Raw genomic sequence first — 20,089 nt, forward strand, 5'->3', positions numbered from 1 at the left:
AAATGTTATATTAAGAAAAATGCTTGTTAAAATGAACATATTTAATTTATAAAGAGCACATACACATAAAGAAAAGCATCAGGATCCAATTGAAAAAGAGTGAAGGGAGTGACTAGAAACACTACAGAGCGGGAAGTACAAATAGCTAACAGAATGAACATTATTTATTCTCACTTACCATCAACGAAATGAAATGAAAATTAATATTCACAATTACCATGCAACAAATTAGCACACTCGTAGACAAGCATGATATTTTGTGTATTGAAGAGGCCCGGAACAAGCAGTTTTCTGCGTTGTCACTGGGAATGGACAAATAATTTGGGGATCAAATTAATGATTTGGATTGAGTCTTGACAATGTTTAAAACCAGCAATTCAATTTCTAAGGAGTGAAAGTATTTCTCCTTATGTTTTGTGTGTGTGTGTGTGTGTGTGTGTGTGTGTGTGTGTGTGTGTGAGAGAGAGAGAGAGAGAGAGAGAGAGAGAGATTGAATTTAGCATTTTTTCATTTCTTTTTGCGATTATTTGTTTGAAGTTTGTTTAGTTTAGGCAAACTGAAATGGAGTGCTATCTAGGAAGTCCAAGGTGATAGGTTTGGATTGACTCTAAAGACTTTCAGGAAAGCATGGGTGCTGTGACTTAACACCCTTAACATAGTCCCTCCCAGCTCTTCCTCATTTTGCTGCCATGCTTTGAGCAAAGTACTCAACCTCTTAGAATCTCAGACTTGTCATCAGTCCTGGGAGGAAGTTCCTGGAGGCATAGCAAAAAGTAATCCTTAAAGTAAGTTTTCAAAAAGTTACACAATTTCTGACCTTAAGAACTCAGTGGAATTATGTCTGCTGTCAGTAACACTTGGATCCAGGTGATACTGAAAGAGACGGAGAACAAGTACAGAGCACCTCACTAGTGGACGGAATGAGCATTGTTAATGCTAGTGTAAATGCATAAGCACATTTTAAATCATTTAAGGAAACAGAAGCCTATGTGTAACTTGTTTGGGAGAGCAAGTATGCCTCTGTACTTGTCTTTACTAGCTAACAACCATGTAGAGATGAAAGTGGGACTTAAGGCGAGCACTAAATAACCGTGGGTGAAAATTTCAGCTTCAAGAGGCTCAGAAATTAGGAGTATGTGTGCTAATCCTTTTATGGGAATGTGGAAAGCTTCATGCTACTTTAAATTTAGCTTAAAGCTCTCTTGCTCCTCCTTGGCTTAAAAAAATTACGAATTTGATTCCAACAAATCGGCAGCTGAGCTTGAGAGTCAAAAGTTAAGACACATGAAGCCAGTGAACTTCTGGACAACAAACACAGGGCCAGCTTAGCAGTTTAGCACCTGCAGGTTTCTGAAAGTGCTGTATGGTCTTGTTGAAATCCTGGTCAGTCTAGTGTTTTGCTTTAAAAACAAACAAACAAAATAAAACAGCTCTCTTTCCTACTTGGAACTTACTTAAAACAAACAAACAAAATAAAGCAGCTCTTTCCTACTTGGAACTTACTTGTGACAGCTGCTGAAAAAACAGGAAGTGATTGGAATGCTTTTACAGCTTCACTGGACCGCGGGCTGCTTTACAGCCTCTCTCCTGAAAACAGCTGTGCAGGGGTAAGGCACCCACGGAAAGTCTCCTACCTCACTGAACTCTGCTCGCTAGTTTTGGGTGCATGTCAAATGCAAAGCAGGTTTAAGTGCTGTGATTTATTTCTTATTCATGTATTTTTTTTCCCCTTATTTGGCAGGGTTTGGGGGACCGCTGGGTTATAGAAACTGGTGGGGGAGGGGAGGGAAAGAGGGAAAAGAAGGAACTAGGGAGAGAGGAAGTTAAACGTAGCTCCCCTCTCTGCCTTTATTAGGGAACCCAATATGGCATCTTGCATGAGGAGCTTGTTTTCTGACCACAGCAGATACGTTGAATCTTTCCGGAGGTTTCTAAATAATTCCACGGAACACCAGTGCATGCAGGAATTCATGGACAAGAAGCTGCCAGGCATAATAGCAAGGTAACAAAAAGGCGTTTCTGCCAATGGTCTAACCTGTGGGCAAAAGACAGACAGGTGGAACCCAGCCCAAGGGCTAGGCAGAGGTGGAGGAAACCCTGGGATTAGAGTCAGAGCCGATCACAGCTGCCTGCCCGGCCTTGCCTAAACCAGCCGGCCTGGCTTATGCAGGTCTGTGTTTGCTTTAAATGCCGAGACCTGATTTGTGCTGCAGAGCTGGCAGCGCAGGGTGTTAACCATTTGAAGGCTTTAAAGGCACAAGCCCAACCTTATTTGAAAAAAGACAAGATTTTTTTTCTAGCCTCCTTTCAAATATTATATTTAAAAAAAATCCCAAATGGATTCTGGTATTCATTCCTTAGAATCAAATATAAGTAAATTGTAGAATACTGTTTACTCCAGGGCATAGAATTAGTGCTTCTCAATTCTAATAATATTGATTTAAATTCATTTCCTTTATCTGTTGTTATAATCGTTCTCCCAAAAGCTGTCTTTTCCTTTCAATTTAATATTATCAATATGATCCTGGAAAAAAAAAAAAAGGATAATTTTACCATTATCAGTGAAACTGGTTTCTGTCCTTCTCATAGACTCCCTTATTTATCATTTATTTTTGATTAATGTGTTCAATTTGTCCCAAAGCTGATAAGCATTATTGAGGTAACAGATTCCACAGGCTAAAGATAATCAAGTCACCTATCTGGGGATAAATTGTTTCAACTCCTTCGGTTTCAAGAAGTAACTATGGAAAACTAGTAAGAAATGACTGACTGTGGACCTAATTTACGAACAACAAAGCAATCTGGCATTTTATCTTTTGCTGTCTGAATTTCTCTGTGGAGTTAGTTTCCTGTGGTGGTTCTTCTGCCTACCCAGAGCAGACTTGTTGGACAAGTGCAGAATCCTGTGCTGCTTTTTCTTCTTCTCCTCCTTCTCCTCTTCCTTCTCTTGTCGAGCACTTTACCAACCGAGTCATTTCCCCAGCCTTGTGTTTTCTGTCTTAAGAAGGTTAATGAATTGATGTGGAATAGGATAAAGGGTATAAAAACTAAATCATGGGCTCTACACCCAAGCCTGTGCACACATAGGTTCCACTAAGTGTAAGTGGATTTAGGATTTACAATCAACAGCACGAGAAGTTGGGAGGGACACATGGTGGCAGGAGCAGATCTATTGGAGGGGAAGGCGAAGGAGATCACCCTCTGAGACCCTGGATTAAGCACAAAGCACACCCGAACACCTGTCTTCACAGAGAGATCCTTTATTAAGCTGGGAAGGAAAGTTACAGTGGCTGCTTTCTGACTCAGGCAGTAAAACAGCAGCAAATGACCTTGCAGGTGTAACTTTTAAGAGGAGAAAAGGAGGAGGTCTGTGTTAGAATGGACTAGGATGCGGTGGCATGTTTTGATCGGGCATGTTAATTAGGTGAACCCAAGGGGGCTTTTGATTGCTGGACTTTAATACTTCAATAGTTGGACCTTAGTAGCCTCAGCCTCAGGAGGAGGAAGGGGCCAAGCAAAGGTATAGTCCTTGGTGGCTAGCTACAGGAATGTAATCTCACAGTTTTTAGCAAGGCAGAGGGAATGGGGAGGGAGGGCAGCAAGGCCTGGCAGAGCCCCATGCTGGAGTGGGCTAGTGTCCCTTCAGAGGGAACACTGGGTGAATTTGATCAAAACCTATTACGTACATGTATGACTTTTCAAACGAAAAAACATGAAAATATTAAAGCTTTTATCTGAAATTATAATTTACTTCTTTGGACCTTTCTACTTGTTTCTAAAATTATAGGTGATGGGTTACTTCTTCAGTACTTTTTCAGTTTGGATGATACACACTCATCCCTTCGCTTAACCAGATCCTTGATTTTCCTCAGCCTCACAGCTTAGTCTGAAGATGGATGGTTTTAACACAACAGTGACCCCTTCCCTGTCTGCCGAGTGTGTCCAGTCTAGACGCAATGTTGACGGTAGAATATGTGAAAGACTCGTGAGATTTTGGTTATAACTAAATTCATGTTACAATAGTAATATATAAGGTTATGAATAATTGAATCCACATGTCATTATTAAGGAAGCAATTTTGCAAGACATGGGGGCCCATGCTGTAATCCCAGCATTTAGGAGGCAAAAGCAAGATTGCCATGAGTTCCAGGCCAGGATGGGTTACAAAGTGAGACTCTGTTTCAAAAAAGAAAACAAAGAAAAAAGAAAAAGAAAGAAAGGAAGAAAGAGAGAAGAAAAAAGAATGTATTTCCCCCTGAAATTAGATTCGGCTACAGGAGCTCTAAACATTTTTGCTTGAAGTAGTTTAAAAGTTGCAACTTTAAAAGTTGTAGCTACAAAATGCTTCCAAACCCCCTGTGTCTCTAAAGGGAAGAGTTTGGGAGGTTGGGTATAGCACTTGCGTACTTAATGTAATATATTTTTTTTAATAAAATGCATTTGTCTTTTAAAAATCCAAATGATCTTAAAAAGCAGATAACAACAACCAACAGTGGTCCTTTGCCCCAAATCCTTTGTCTGTGAATTCCACGCTCCAAAGGCAACTATTTTTAACTAAAGTTTTTGTCCATAACGAAATCTTTAGTTTCTCATAATTTTTTTCTGTAGTTTTGAATAACATGTTTTCTTCTATTTCTTCAATTTTACTACATTCTTGAGATGCATTTTTTTTTTCTGTTTGGCTTTGTTTACTCAATTTTGACAGTTTTAGAATATTGAACTTACTATGATAACTCAGGAATCCATCATTGATTCTGATGTTTCTTCTTAGATTCTTTACTTACGAATATCTGCTGAATTAAAGTTTCTTAAAAGAACCTTGATAAATTAAATGAAAACTTTTGTCAGTCTGTCTTGCCGCCTGTCTTTGGAACCCTCTCTTTTTCTGTCATCCAGGACAGCCATTGTGCACTCAGACTTTTTTCTGACCCTTAAATCTATATCTGAAAGAAGTCCTGAGAATTTCCTCCCCTTGCCATGGGGTTCCAGAATGCACTCTGATTTTTAAGTTGAAAGCACTGTCTTCATCCTTTTTAAAATTAATCCCTAGGATAGATATACAATAAACACATGATACACATTTTCTATTGAAAGGAAAACAGGAAGAAGGAAGAGGAAAGAGACATATCGAGGTAGCATGGACCACCAAGTCCTTTCCCAGGCCCAGGTTTATATCATCAGTGTAAAAGGTCCACAGAACTATGTGGCCTTGTGTTCTAGTCTCCAAAGAACATGTGAGATGTTCATAGTGGTGGTTCTGTCTCCAAGTTCAAGAAAGGAACGGAGCCTTGTTTTCAGGTACTCTAGTAGAGCAATAGGAATGAAGAGCCACAGACGTGATGCTTTCATGTTGGCTTCTTGTCCATTCATTGATAAGTCTTTGCTTTTCAATGGACTTGATAGGAAGACCTGGCAGAGCACCTTTCATGTTTTTCTTAAATTCTGTAATTTTGTTTGTTTGCTTGCTTTTCAGGATTGGAAAAACAAAAGCAGAAATTAAGATTCTGAGCATAGGCGGAGGAGCAGGTATGACTAATACATGTAAAATTTATATTCTGTTATAGGCATCATGGTATTTGATAGCCATATTGTTCACTTTCTAGAAAGCCACTTTCTTTTGCTTTCATAAAAGATCAACTTATAAATACTAGCAGTATCATTCAACTCAAATTAATTGCCTTCAATAGATTTATAGGCTTTAGACATTAACCTTCATTATAATTTGTAGGATGGATAAGAGATGAGATTTTCTTATCATTTTTGTAAGTAGAAAACCAGGATAACTTTGAAGATTATTTCTTATCCAAAATTATTTACATGCTTATAGAAAAGGGAAGTTTCTGGAGTTCTTGAAGCTTGGGCCTTTTAAGTAGTAGTCCATGGACTGGCTATTTGCTTACTTACTGGTTCGTGTGAGGACTAGAAACTTTCACCAGAATGGAAACTGATGCACAGCTCTCTCCATTAAAAACATCTCAATATGGGCAAAAATATACTTAATATTGTAGTTGATTTACATTATTGTATCCTCATCTTTAAAATGAATTGGCCTCACTACTCCCTTCTGAATTAATTCTAAGAGTATTTTTTTAATCATTCAAGCACTTTTTAAATCTAGTTTTATTAGCATCACTTGGTCTTCTTATTCTTAAGAGTTTTTAATTCTAGAAGAAAAATACTAACTCTGGAAAAGCAGATTGATGGATGTATCATTTGTAACTACCCCTAACACACTGTGTAACTTTGATACATAAGCTGAGATTTTTCTCATCAGTAAAATGGAAACACTGAGTCTTAGTTACAGGATTGTATTAAGAAAGCGTTTATAAAGTGCTGAGCATAGGCTATTCATCCTGTAAGGCAAAGGCTGTGCCTCTCTGAAACGCTAAAACAACAAGTTTCTTCTCAAGGGTTAGTATTTGTTTCATTTTAAGGTATTAGTTAGCTTTGACTTAATATGTTAATATAAAACATGCTTACATAGTTCTGATCACTAATTGGGAACTACACTGCCACTTGTTACTTAGTCCTTGAGCCTGTTAAGTGCAAGCGTACAGTGCCATATGAATGAGATGGATTGTGGCCCATATGAACACAAAGGGAATCAAGAGCCTTCAGTGAAAAGAACAGCTAGTTTATGGGGCATTATTTGTTCAGTTTTCATAAAGTCCAGTGTGCTAAAATGTAATTAGGGCTAATCGTAAAAATCCATTTGCTCTGTTATCTTTAACCACACAGGCAGAGAGCCCAGCAAAGACAAATCAAGAAGGTTACTGTTGTTAATCATGCTGTAGACAATGTTTAAGCTATGATACTGTGTTGTTACTTACTGATACTAAAAGCGCAAGGATTGAAATGGTGATGAATTACCCGAAGGATGCCCTGTTAATGCACTTAATGAAGAGAATAATTTCCAGTGTGTTTGCTTATGAGTTTCAGATAGCCTCCAAGCAGCAGGACTCTAACTTCATAGTGTCACATGTGCTCAGAGAGTATGAAAAACCCTTCAAGCAACAATAATTAAAAATAATTTCTATCATTGTTTAGTTAATTGTCTTTTAATATAAAGTTAATTGAACTAATACAAATGTATTCACATACTTTCTTTTTTTGTTGTTATTTGTTTTTTTTTTTTTTTTTGAGAAAGGGTTTCTCTGTGTAGCCCTGGCTGTCCTGAACTCGTTCTGTAGACCAGGTTAGCCTGAAACTCAGATCTGTCTGCCTCTGCCTCCCAAGTGAGTGCTAGGGTTAAAGGCGTGCACCACTATGCCCAGCTATGTATTCACATTTTTATGAGCTATCTTATAAAGAATATTCAGCCTGGACACTGATTCTTTACATCAACCTAGGTGCCAATAGGATTCATCAAAATAAAGGGAAGAATACTTTGAGTCCTTTTGTTTGAGGCTGAACATTGTATTGATACCAGGCTCTATTTTGGAGAGAATATGGAATCTCCTTAGGGTCCTTCTTCCTAAGAAACTGGTCAGAAACATAAGAACTTGAAGAAAAATTCAAATTTAATACTTAGCTTTCATTATCCAAATGAAATAAATAAGCAGTACATTTAATAGTTGCTTGGACAAGGTGTCTTGTTATGAATGAATGGTATTTCATGTCGTTTGAATCTTCATAGTACAGCTAGCGATGCTTAGCTGACAACCTAAAGACAAGCACCATCCACTGAGGAATCACATATCCTTGCTTTAGTGACTCAGTGCCTCTCGTATTTTACCATCTCCAGTTAAGAGGTTTATATCATCCTTGAGCTTGATTGTACTTCTGAATCAGTCTCTGCACTCTACTCTCTCACAAGTACAGCCACTGGGCTTGTTCTGTGCTTTGTGCTCAGTTTCCAAGGTACACTTCACAGGATCTTACCACAGTCTTAGCTCACCGGACTCTGGTTTCACTGTCTACATGTTCTATTCTCAGACGCATAGGCGACATCAGCTCATTTTCTGCATACCTCTGGTGAAAATGTTCTTTCCATTCATAGCAGTGATACCATTTCTCCTAGCACAATTGAGCAACACATACCCAAAGCAAACAAACTAAAAACTCCATAAGTGAAATTGCTACTGATCATGGGTGATTGTCGTCAGAGCAAAGTAACTGCCACCTGGGAGTATTCAGCTCTGCCCCCTTGCGAAAGGTCACCTTAGCTGGGCTTGTTAACCGTTTATACCTGCCCCCAAGTATCCAACTGCTTCTTACAGACTGGCAACTGTACATGGCCTGGAGGAGGGGTTTGAATATGTATATATTTTACATATTCACTTGTATAATCTATATATTTGTATATATGCCAAGGGGAAGATTAGAGAGGGGACTCCATCTGGGTGGCTGTGGAAAAGCCCCTCATTCCTACTGGCTGAGGCTTTCCAGGTGGTGGCCAGTGGGGAAGGAGTATCCATGTCCCTATAAGTAATCCCTCACCTGTGCTCTGTAAGGAAGCTTACTATCTTCATGGAGAAGGGATAGACCTTAGCTTCATCTCTCCCAGGAAGACATTTTAGCAACTCTGCTTTATACCACTTAGTGCTCATGTTCTTTTTACTTTTTATTTTCAGAAATATGAGCAGGAGAGTATGCCTATGCACTCTTTTCATTTTAGAAACTGGTGTTTATGACAATAGACTTTCTATACCTTATGAAAAAAATGTAAGATTTGAAAAAATCTTATGACACTTTTATTCATAATCCAAGCAATTATTAGGGTTCTGTATAGTTCAAAGGAAAGGAAATTGATGGAAAACTTTAGGTAGTCTTCAAGTAATTTTACATATCCCTACCACTATTCTCTACAAATTGTATGTTCTAGTGATGGAGAAATGTGTGAAACAAGTATTGTATGAATAAGACAGAAAGGAAATCACAAGGAAGACAAATCATGGGCAAAACCCAGACCATGTAACCTTCACAGAGTCCAAACTGAGCAATTGTTTATGTGTATTGCTGGAGTTTATATGCTTTAATCAGAAGTAATAAGCAGCAGGAATTTTTGTTGTTTTTTCAGGGTTTCTGTAGTCATATCACACTGACTTCAGCAATTGCTTTGGTTTTTTTTGAGCAATAACATTATTTTTATTCTAAGTCTGATAGAATTTGCTTTTTGCTTCATTTTCAACATTGACATTTCCTTAAATTAAAATTAAGCCTGGTAGGGCTTTACTATCATTTAATTTGTATGTTTTATGTTAGGTGGTACATGGAAAACAAGACATCCATAGTCTTTTTGGTAAGAGGAAATGCTACCAATTTAACACTTATGCCTGAAAAGTGTTCCAGAAAGGAGTTAATGGCAATATGTTTTCCTTGCTATGGACTTTGCATATGTGAGATTTATTTTTTCAGTTATTATGTTCAAGTATCATAAAGTATTACAAGAGTTAGACAGTACTAAATTCAATAATCTAATTCTATTTTGCTTTTTATTTTTATTTTTATTTTTTTGGTTTTTTCAAGACAGGGTTTCTCTGTGTAGCTTTGCGCCTTTCCTGGTACTCACTTTGGAGACCAGGCTGGCCTTGAACTCACAGAGATCCACCTGCCTCTGCCTCCCGAGTGCTGGGATTAAAGGCGTGCACCACCACCGCCCGGCTGCTTTTTATTTTTATTCCCACTAACCTATTACAGTACATACAGGTGGTATGAACCCTCTTATAAGCTTTTGGTAATAATTTTACTGTTATCAGTTGAGAGCATTTGGGTTAGGTGAATTTTTGTTATGCAATACACAGACACCAGCATTTCTTTCTTTTTTGTTTTTTGGTTCTTCTTTTTGGTTTTTCGAGACAGGGCTTCTCTGTGTAGCTTTGCACCTGTCCTGGAACTCACTCTGTAGACCAGGCTGGCCTCGAACTCACAGAGATCCGCCTGCCTCTGCCTCCCGAATTCTGGGGTTAAAGGCGTGCGCCACCACCGCCCCGCCGATACCAGCATTTCTATAGAGGATAAAAAATAGGAAAAAATTAATTCACTCTCACTTTACAAGTAAGTGACTTGAGCATTATTAGACAGAATAAAGCCCAGGGTCCAACAAATTGTACAAAATGGATGTGAAAAATTTTAACTTGATAAGGAGAGAGAATGAATGATTTAGATGTGACCAAATATTTGAAAATATAATCCTTGGGGCTGGAGAGATGACTTAGTGGTTAAGAGCACTGGCTGCTCTTCCAAAGGACCTGGGTTCAATTCCCAGTACCCACATGGCCAATCATAGCTGTCTGTAGCTCCAGTTCTAGGGGATCTGACACCTTCACACAGACATACATGAAGACAAAACACCAATGCATATGAAATAAAAATAAATACATTTCTTAAAAAGTTGAAAAAGAGAAAATATGATCCCAGCAGGTTCTTAATTTCAACTTCCTTCTCAAATAAAACGTTAAGAGAACACAGAAGTTTATTGGTTCCAGCTGTTAGGTAAGCAAGTGGGCAGGTGTGTCTGTTAAGTTAGGATAGCAGTAGAACAAATGTAATTAGAGTGGGGGCTAAATGGACTGATGTGTCTGCTGTCTTAGAAAGCAGTGTAGTTGTGGGATTATGCCTGTGACCTGTTCTGGCTAATGCAACAAAAGGGGGCCAGCCCTGAACAGAAAAACTGCTTTTTGTACAGGTTCACGGTGCTAAGTTACTCTTTGGGCAATTGGTTTACAGAGACAGAAGCTCCAAAGGTTGGTTGTTTGAATAAATGGGTAGATTTACAATGTAATAATACTGGTATTACATTATTATTTAGACAGACCATGGCTGCTTTTCCTGAGTGACTGTTACCCAGGGTCATCATGCCTGGCTGGTGTAATTACTCTTTTTCTGATAAGAGAGGCACAGGACCTAATTAGTGGCTCTCAGACAAGATTGTGACCTCTTAAACTGCCTGGTGGAGGCATGCTCTTTTTAGCTAAATTTTACTTTTGTCTAACTTAATTTTTTAAGCAAGTTTATTGATAAATCCTTTGTGATGTCAATTTATTACTTACATAACTTCCTTTGCTAGGAGATGGCAAGAAACAAAGGTTAATGTTTAATTATCAGGATCAATAAATTGAGAGTGATGGAAAACAGAGAATTTGGGGATGAGAGAGCAAGAAAAATTAAGTTGAATGTGCTTATTGCTGTCTTCAGATAGTTCCCATTGGAAAACCTGCAAAGTATTTGTTCTCAGAAATTGAAAGCCCAGAGATGGCTCAGGGGTTGAGAGATCCAAGTAGTGTCCTGTTCTTGCAAAGGACTGGCATTTGGTTCCATGTTGCCATGTCAGGGGGCTTATAACATCGTGTAACTCCAACTCCAAGGGATCCAGTGGCCTCTGTGGGCACTTGCATACACATGGTACACACAGACACATATATAAATATGTGTCCACATAAATAAAAGTAAACAAATATATCTTGAAAATGTTAAATTATTGAATATATAATAGCCTCAATTTATTCAATAACTATTACATATCATGAAAAATGAAAACTTATCTCCATATATTGTAATATTTATAGTAATTCTTTAGCATAGACTGTATTAGACTATAGTAGGCCTATATTCGGAGATTAGGAGATATGAAACCTAAGGACAGAAGATGAGCAAACAGGTGTGTGAACTTGTTACGGCCAGGCAGCTTTCCAAATCTGTCAATATATTCGTTGTTTTGGTTTTTTTGTTTGTTTTGTTTTAGATGAGGTGTCATTGTGTACTTCAGTCTGGACTTGAACTCATGATCCTGCTGCCCCAGCATCCTTAGTGTAGCCAGAAGGTTTCTCTGGTCCCGCTCGGCCCCGTGGTTCTGTGCACCCCTGCAGTCCCACAGCCGCATATAAAATAATCATTCAGAGGCTTAATACTGTTTACAAACTGTATGGCCTATGGCAGGCTTCTTGCTAGCTAGCTCTTTCATCTTAAATTAACCCATTTCTATTAATGTTTTGCCATGTGGCTGTGGCGTTACTGGTTTGCTGGTATCTTGCTTCTCCTTCCAATCTGCGGCAGCAGCTGGTGCCTCTCTCTTGTCTTCTTTCCTCTCTCCATGTGTCTGCTTGGATTTCCCACCCGCCTCTAAGCTGCCTTGCCATAGGCCAATGCAGCTTTATGTATCAACCAATCAGAGCAACACATATTCACAGCATACAGAAAGATATCCCACAGCATCCGTAGTGCTCAGGTTACAAATTTACACCATTACACCTGACTAGTAACCAAGACATTTTTAAATGTTTCCTCATTCTTTATATGCTGTAGTAGTTATCTATGCACTTTACGTTTAGGAGAGCTATTATAGGTTTGTTATCTTGTGAGAACGTTGCTTGACACTTTCCAGGTGTTACTATGTTTTATTTTCCTAGCATCTCTTGGGGGCTTCATTTAAAACTGAAGAAGCTCATGTTCAGATGCCTGTGATCTTAAAGGGTTTAAGATATTTATCATCTGGTAGAAGGTGGCAGAGTTGAGAGCTGAAATACAAACTCAGATCTAATTTTCATTACAGTCTTAATTGCCTTTAGTAATTCTATTTATTAAAGGGAATCTCAGCCATAAACATCATGCAGACACCTACCAGTTATTCCAAATAATGTTAAAATTCTAGGGTAATGATTTAAAAACCAGCAGAGAGCTAACATTAAGCACATAGACTGTGCCAAGGGTTATCTCTTCCATAGTGTTCCCTGCACACCCCTCTGCATGTACTCTTGCTTCCTTATTAGTTATGGTTTAACCTTTGTACTTTCATCGTTTGCCCTGGAGAATTCCATAAGGTGTTGTAATAATATATTGCACTTATGTGTTAGAAGTGCCCCATTGGCAATCCTTACATTTTTCAAAACCCTGTTGTGTATTTTATCTGATAGTGCATTGTGGGGAATGTAAATATTGCCTTCCTTTACCTCTCTTGAGTTCTTAGCTGTATGGACCCTCGTACAGAAAGACAGATTAATAAGAGAAATACATGTTAATATTTATTGATGCAGTGTTCATCATGTAAGAAACCTCCATGAGAAGTAACTCAAAGTAGTGGCTCGATACTCCTGTGTATAAAGAAATTTCTTTCTTTCTTTCTTTTTTATTTTTTCGACACAGGGTTTTTCTGTGTAGCTTTGGTGCTGTCCTGGATCTCGCTCTGTAGACCAGGCTGGCCTCGAACTCACAGAGATCCACCTGCCTCTACCTCCCGAGTGCTGGGACTAAAGGCATGTGCCACCACCGCCTGGCCAGAACAATTGATTTGTAAAGAAATGAGAGAAACAAAGGAAGAAAGTAGTTTTGAGCTTCCAAGGCTGGGAACAATAATGCTGTTGTATGGCAAGTATATAGGCAAAAACTAACTGCAAGCTTTGTTTGTAGATTCCTAGAACTGTTTCTAACAGAAAATAATTCATAACCTACCATTAGGAAAACAACAACAACAAAGTAGCGTGGGGGAATTTTTCTTCTCTTTGAGCTCAGTTACCTTTAGCAATTCTAATGTTAAAAAGATCATTAATATAGAGATGTAGATAATGTCATTAAACTGAATACTAACTTGTTAATGTTAGTAGTTCCATACTTGGTTCTACCTGCCTTAGGATAGTCATAGGAATAGAAAAAAGAACCATAATCAATTTGAACCCATTTTACTAAAACTTCATTTTTTTATAGGACAGTGATACTATAAAGGTATAATAGTGGAGGTGTTCTAGAAACAGAATTACAAGGATACATATGTAAACTAATAACAGGTACATTCACATGATGATGGCAATGACTGAGAAACCCAAGGGTCTGTGGTCTGTAGGCTAGAGACACAGGAAGTTTGTGATTCCAGCTCCCAGTGCAAATGCTGGCTGTCTGGAGTCTCAAGAAGAATCACACAGCTGGATTTGCCAAATGGCTTAAATTCTATATATTGATCATCACAGAATATCAGACTAAAATTTAGAGCTCAAAAAATCCAGTGTCTTAGTTCAGAGTTTTCTATTTTGGTTTTCAATATGTTTTACCTATTTTTTAAGAGTTGTTTACTTAGTATGTATATAGTGTTCTGCCTGCATGTCTGCTTGTAGACCAGAAGAGGACACCAGATCTCATTAGAGATGGTTGTGAGCCATCATATGGTTGCTGGGAATTGAACGCAGAACCCCTGGTAGAGCAACCAGTGTTCTTAACCTCTGAACCATCTCTCCAGCCCCTTCTTTACCTAATTTATTGATTCAACTATTACTCTAATCCAGAAACACCCTTAAATATATGTCTACAATACTGTTTAACTAAATTTCTGGGCACTTCATGCCCTGGAAGAGTTGGTATATAAAATTAGCCATCAATGTTAATTTTTAAAAATAATGAACTTAAGTAAAAAATAATGTAAACATTTGCAGAAATGTTCTAATTTATAGGTAAGGGAGGGGTGTGGAACTGTAATGATAGCAACCTGAAGTTACCACTGGTTCTAATTAAATCTTTGTAAGCACAGTGATTTGAAAATACATTGGTTTATGCTGACCCATCTTTAGATTTCCCTAACTGCTTAACTTCAACAAAATGAATAACAGAGAAACTCAGTTTAAAATCATCATAACATGCCCAGACTCCAGAATTATTCATTGGCTCTGCTAGTCACAAAGGAGAAAGGGAAGACTAGAAGTTTGATATATTCAAACACAGCCATTTATTATTTCTACATTTTTCACAGGAAAATGTGTAGACTTTTTTTTTTGTAATGAAGATATTTAATACCATTTCTTGTTAAGGCTTTAGTACATACAAACAACTTTAGGTGTTTATATGTCTGAAGTCTCTGGATGTCAAAAATAAGTTGCCTACATAGCCCCTTCCCCAGTAAGGACTAGTAATATTTGCATGTGAGTGGAAACACTGACTGGGGCCTGCATTGCCTTCCTCCTAGAACAACTCCACAGCTCCCATGTGTCTTTTATTTACCCCTGAGTGTGCTGTGAATTTCTCAGTTGTTTGATAATTCAAGTCTGTTTGATCTTCTGCTCCCTATGAGCGGTCTCTCTAGCCCAAGAGCATAGATTTGGAAAGTATCCCCTTATGATAAACCGATTGTGTTTCTTGCGTGTTCCTTTGTTCTTCTCAGAGTCTCAGTTGTTTTCTTTCTTTCTCTTGCTTGTTTCGGCCAAGGGTCTGCCAGTCTTCTTCACCTTCTCAAAGAAGCAGCTCTTGGATTCATGGCTTCTTTGTGTTGCTGTTTTGTTTCTTTCTATTTCGTTAATTTCTGCCCTGCTTTTTTATTACTTCTTCCCATCTACTGAGTTTGGATTTGGTTCTTGTCTTTGCAAACTCTTGATTTGCATCAGTCATATATCTGTGTTCTTTCTGATTCTTTTGTGTAGGTTCTTTAGAATCATTCTGATTCTTTAGAGCTATAGGTCTTCCTCTTAAGGCTGAATTTAATATGTCCCATAAGTTTTGTTGTGTTGTGCTTTCACTTCATTTATTACCAGGAATTTTTTGTTTCTTTCTTGATTTTTACTTGACCCTTTCATCATTTGGTAGTATATTATTTAATCTCCATGAATTTTGTAATTTCTAGAAATTCTTTTGCTGTTGATTTCAAGCCTTATTGTACTGAGGTCAGACAGGAGACACAGAATTACTTCAGTTTCACTGTATTTGTTGAGACTTGATTTGTGTTCTAGAATGTAGTCTATTTTAGTTCCAGAGCTACTGCATGAAAATATTCTCTGATGTTTGGATGGAATAGTCAGTCTACTAATATCTGTTAGATTGATTGGATATATGATATCATTTAGTTCTGATGTTCCACTGTTTACTTTTTCTTCAGATGACCTGTCTATTATAACAAGTTATCTGTGTCTTCAAGTCAGCAGTAGCTTCTTGTGCTATGGGATGAGCCAGAGTTTGATGCATGTATGATTAGGATTGTAATGTCTCCTTATTTAATTATTCCCTTGGTCAAAATAATTATTTTTTTATTTTTATTTTTATTTTTTTGGTTTTTCGAGACAGGGTTTCTCTGTGTAGCTTTGCGCCTTTCCTGGAACTCGCTTTGGAGACCAGGCTGGCCTCGAACTCACAGAGATCCGCCTGGCTCTGCCTCCCGAGTGCTGGGATTAAAGGCGTGCGCCACCACCGCCCGGCTAAAATAATTATTTTTTATCTCTTCTGATTAATTTTGTTTGAAGTCTATTTTTTGTCAGCTACTAGAATAGTGATACCTGCTTGTTTCCTTGGAGTACATTTTTTTCTATTCTTTCACTCTAAGGCAGTGCCTTGAGTTGTGTGAATTTCTTGTAGAAAATAAATAGTTGAATTTTTCTTAATCTGTCTAACTAAATTGTATCTTGCAATTGGGGAGTTGAAGCCACTAGAAGTTAAAGTTATTATTGAAAGGTATGTATTGAATGTTGTCATTTCATTGTACTTTTTTGCTGTTTGTATTAATCCCATTTTGTGTTTCGGTAATTATAGCCTCATTAATTTTTTTTATGGTTTCTTGGCTTTGCTTATTTGTCTCTTCAGTCTAAAGCATCACTTACACTGGTCTCTGTTGGACTGGTTTGGTGAACATGAATTCCTTTAGCCTATTTATAACGCAACATGGAATGTTTTTCGTTTTCCTTCAAATATCATAGCTTTGCTTGATAAAATTCTCTGCTTGACATCTGAGGCTTTTTAGAACTTTAAGTACAATACTCCAGGCTCATCTGGCTTTTAGAGTTTCCATTGAAGAGTCAGCTGTTATTCTGATGGATTTTCCTTTAATGTGAGTCCTGACTTTTCTCCAGCAGCTTTTGATAACATTTCTTTACATGTTTAGTGCTTTACTAAAATACAACATTGGGAGACTTTTTTCTATTTGTGCTGTCTACTTAGTGCTTTATGTGCATCCTGCCTCCCCATGGCTCTGTCTTTCCTTAATTTAAGGAAGTTTTCTTTTGTGCTGATGAAAATCTGGTCTATCCTACTGACCTGGCTCTCTTTTCATAATCTGCCTATAGTAAATAAATTTTAACTTTGTATGATGTCCCAAATATTCCTTTCCTGTATTTTAAAAAATGTATCATTTTCTTTTATTAACTGATTCAATCTGTCTACTTCATCATCCAGTTCTATTATTTTGTGTTCTACTTGATCCATTCCACAGTAAAGGTTCACCCTTAATTTTTCTAATTGGATCTTTGAATTTTTCAATTCTGTCTTCATTTCAGCTTGAATTTTCTTCAATATTTCTGCCTTTTTATTGCACTCCACTTTCTTTTTTTTTTTATTAATTTATTTTGCAATACAATTCAGTTCTACATATCAGCCACGGATTCCCTTGTTCTCCCCCCCTCCCGTCCCCCTCACCTTCCCCCCAACCCCCCCCCCCCCCATTCCCATCTCCTCCAGGGCAAAGCCTTCCCCACAGACTGAGGTCAACCTGGTAGACTCAGTCCAGGTAGGTCTAGTCCCCTCCTCCCAGGCTGAGCCAAACAATCCTGCATAGGCCCCAGGTTTCAAACAGCCAACTCATGCAATGAGCACAAGATCTGGTCCCACTGCCTGGGTGCCTCCCAAACAGATCAAGCCAATCAACTGTCTCATCCATTCAGAGGGCCTGATCTAGTGGGGACCCCTCAGCCATTGGTTCATAGTTCATGTGTTTCCATTCATTTGGCTATTTGTCCCTGTGCTTTATCCAACCTTGGTCTCAACAATTCTCGCTCATATAAACCCTCCTCATTCTTGCTAATTGGACTCCCAGAGATCCACCCGGGGCCTAGTCATGGATCTCTGCATCCAGATCCCTCAGTAGTTGGATGAGGTTTCTAGCACAACAATTAGGGTGTTTGGCCATCCCATCACCAGAGTAGGTCAGTACCCCCACTCATGTCCAGGCTGTTCATGTAGATCTCATTCCATTTCGCACTCCACTTTCAAATCCTGTATTGTCTTTGTAATTTCATCCAGCAATTTGTATTTTCTAGAACTTCAATTAAAGTTTATTTCTGTCCTCTTTACGTTCACCCACGTGTTTGCTTGTGTCTTCTCCTTGAATTCTTTAATGATGTTTACGATTGTTCTTTTAAATTTTGTGTTTGGAAACTCTTCTAGGTCATTCCCGTTGAATATTTCTACACAACCATTGGTCTTTAAGGGGGCTGTATTTTATTGATCTTTCCTGTTGTTTGTGTTTTTGTGTGGAACTGGGGCATGTGGATTTATTTCATTGGTTGCAGGTCTGATAGGAGATTTTGACCTGCTTGTTTTGGCTGGAGATACTTGGTTGATTTCAGTTCAGGTAGGAGGAGTGATCAGGTCAGTCCTTCAGCTACTCAGTGTTGATTATTGATTGGAGATCCTGGGGGTGATTCCAATTAACTAGCAACTAATGTTATACAGGAGTCTTAAGGTAAGATTGCTTGGTTGAAGTCTAGCAAAGTCCCCTAGGGCAGTTCCTAGCTCACAGAAAGGGGCCAGGGCTCCCTGGAAAAGCATGGAAGAACATGGCTTCTGGCTGGATGTGAGGCTTGCAGGGCAGCACTCAGGGTTTAAAGAGCAGCTGGACCTGGGTCAGAATCAACAGGGTATCATTTGGATATGGATCCTGCCAGGGCCTGGCCAAGAGACCTTACAGAAATAGATTCTACATTAGCCTTGAGAGGCAGAATAGAGGCGGCAGCAGTGCTATGAAATAAGGGTCTTGGGTTGGCCTCAGCATGAGTACTCACAGATGCAGTTCCTGCATGAGCTTGAGCATTGGGGGAAGGGGAAGAAACTGAGTCATACCAACAGAGCCCACAGATTGGCTTCCATCTGAGCCTACAGTGGTGGCATGGAGTGAGAGTCCTTTCTTTTAGATGTTATTGCTCTGTTCTTGGAATCGGATGGTTTCAATCAGAACAAGGGCCATGCTAGTTGAACCGAAAAGAGAAAGCAAAGATTTGTTTATTAAGAAAACATTTGACAAGCCAGGGAAGGTCAATAAGGAAGTTGTAAAGCATAGTGACTGGAGGCGATAAACAGCCTAGGTGAAGGCTCCATGATAATGCTCATGATGAAACACTAGTTTTTGTGTGTTTGAGTGTTTTGTATGAATGTATGTGCACACATGCATGCCTGGTGGCTGTGAAGGCCAGAAGAGGGAAAAGGTACATCTGGAAGTAGAGTTACAGATGGTCATGAGCCATCATGTGGATATCGACAATCAAATTCTGATCCTCTGCAATTGCTGCAAAGGATCTTAAGGGCTGCACCATCTCTCTCGCCCCACAAAACACTTCAGACTAAGCTACAGTACAAGGGAAGATTTGAACTTCTCTTTTCATTTTGCTGAAAAAGAAGCACATGAAGAGAAATTGCTGAGATATTTTTGTATTCTCTATGTACATCACTTAGCTTTTTACTGTAAATCTTTTTTAAGTGTTCTTCTGGACTAAATTAGTTATCAGTTCTAAGTTGTGTTTTCCTCATATTTTAATAACTTTGGCTTAAATATGTCTTCCAACTTACAGGTAATTAAAATTATACTTGACCACTACAAAACTTATTGATTGCCTCCTATGGTCCGTGACAACTTTGTAACTCAAAGAATATTAATAGATATATAAATGAAGATTATGTAAATGAAATAACTAATAAATGAATTTTATTTGTATCCCCTCCTCATATCAAATTACTATTTCTAATTTAAATATAGTGTTCGTACATCGTAGATATTTAGGTAATGCAACAGTTGAGTGTTAATCTTTTTGCAAATCTTTTTAAATGTAAGTCAGAAAGTAAATCAGTCCAAGTTGTTCTTAATTACTACATTCAGTATAACCTGCTCTATTTATTTACCTTCTAGGTGAAATTGACCTTCAGATTCTCTCCAAAGTCCAGGCTCAATACCCAGGAATATGTATCAACAATGAAGTTGTTGAGCCAAGTGCTGAGCAAATTGTCAAGTACAAAGGTATGTGCTAAATTCTATCTCCAGAGGCTTATCTTCTCATTTTGTTTGTTTCTTTTGTGGGCCTCAAATGGTTAATAGCACACTGATGACTATGCATTTGGTAATTTTATTTGGAGAAAAACCTAGTTAATTCTTGGCAGGCAGAAATGAACACCTGAAATTACTAACAGTGAATACTTGAATTCC

At 38.3% G+C, this 20,089-nt stretch overlaps 1 protein-coding gene across 3 annotated transcripts in view; it reads left to right on the top strand.

The window, feature by feature from the left end:
• The first annotated feature begins 1,351 nt into the window (after positions 1-1,351).
• Positions 1,352-20,089, top strand: part of Hnmt (histamine N-methyltransferase) — a 30,331-nt gene continuing 11,593 nt past the window's right edge. The window contains exons 1-4 of one of the 3 annotated variants that reach the window (XM_052724888.1): positions 1,352-1,607; positions 1,856-2,002; positions 5,474-5,526; positions 19,796-19,903. In XM_052724888.1, coding sequence (XP_052580848.1) covers positions 1,540-1,607; positions 1,856-2,002; positions 5,474-5,526; positions 19,796-19,903 — 376 coding nt within the window. In that variant the 5' untranslated portion in view covers positions 1,352-1,539. Of the gene's footprint in view, positions 1,685-1,855; positions 2,003-5,473; positions 5,527-19,795; positions 19,904-20,089 lie in introns of all 3 variants that reach the window. The other 2 variants (XM_052724890.1, XM_052724889.1) reach the window with 2 other exon arrangements.

Source organism: Peromyscus californicus, unplaced genomic scaffold, assembly GCF_007827085.1.
Source record: "Peromyscus californicus insignis strain IS unplaced genomic scaffold, ASM782708v3 Scaffold_7__1_contigs__length_154581171, whole genome shotgun sequence".
Taxonomy (NCBI): Eukaryota; Metazoa; Chordata; class Mammalia; order Rodentia; family Cricetidae; genus Peromyscus; species Peromyscus californicus.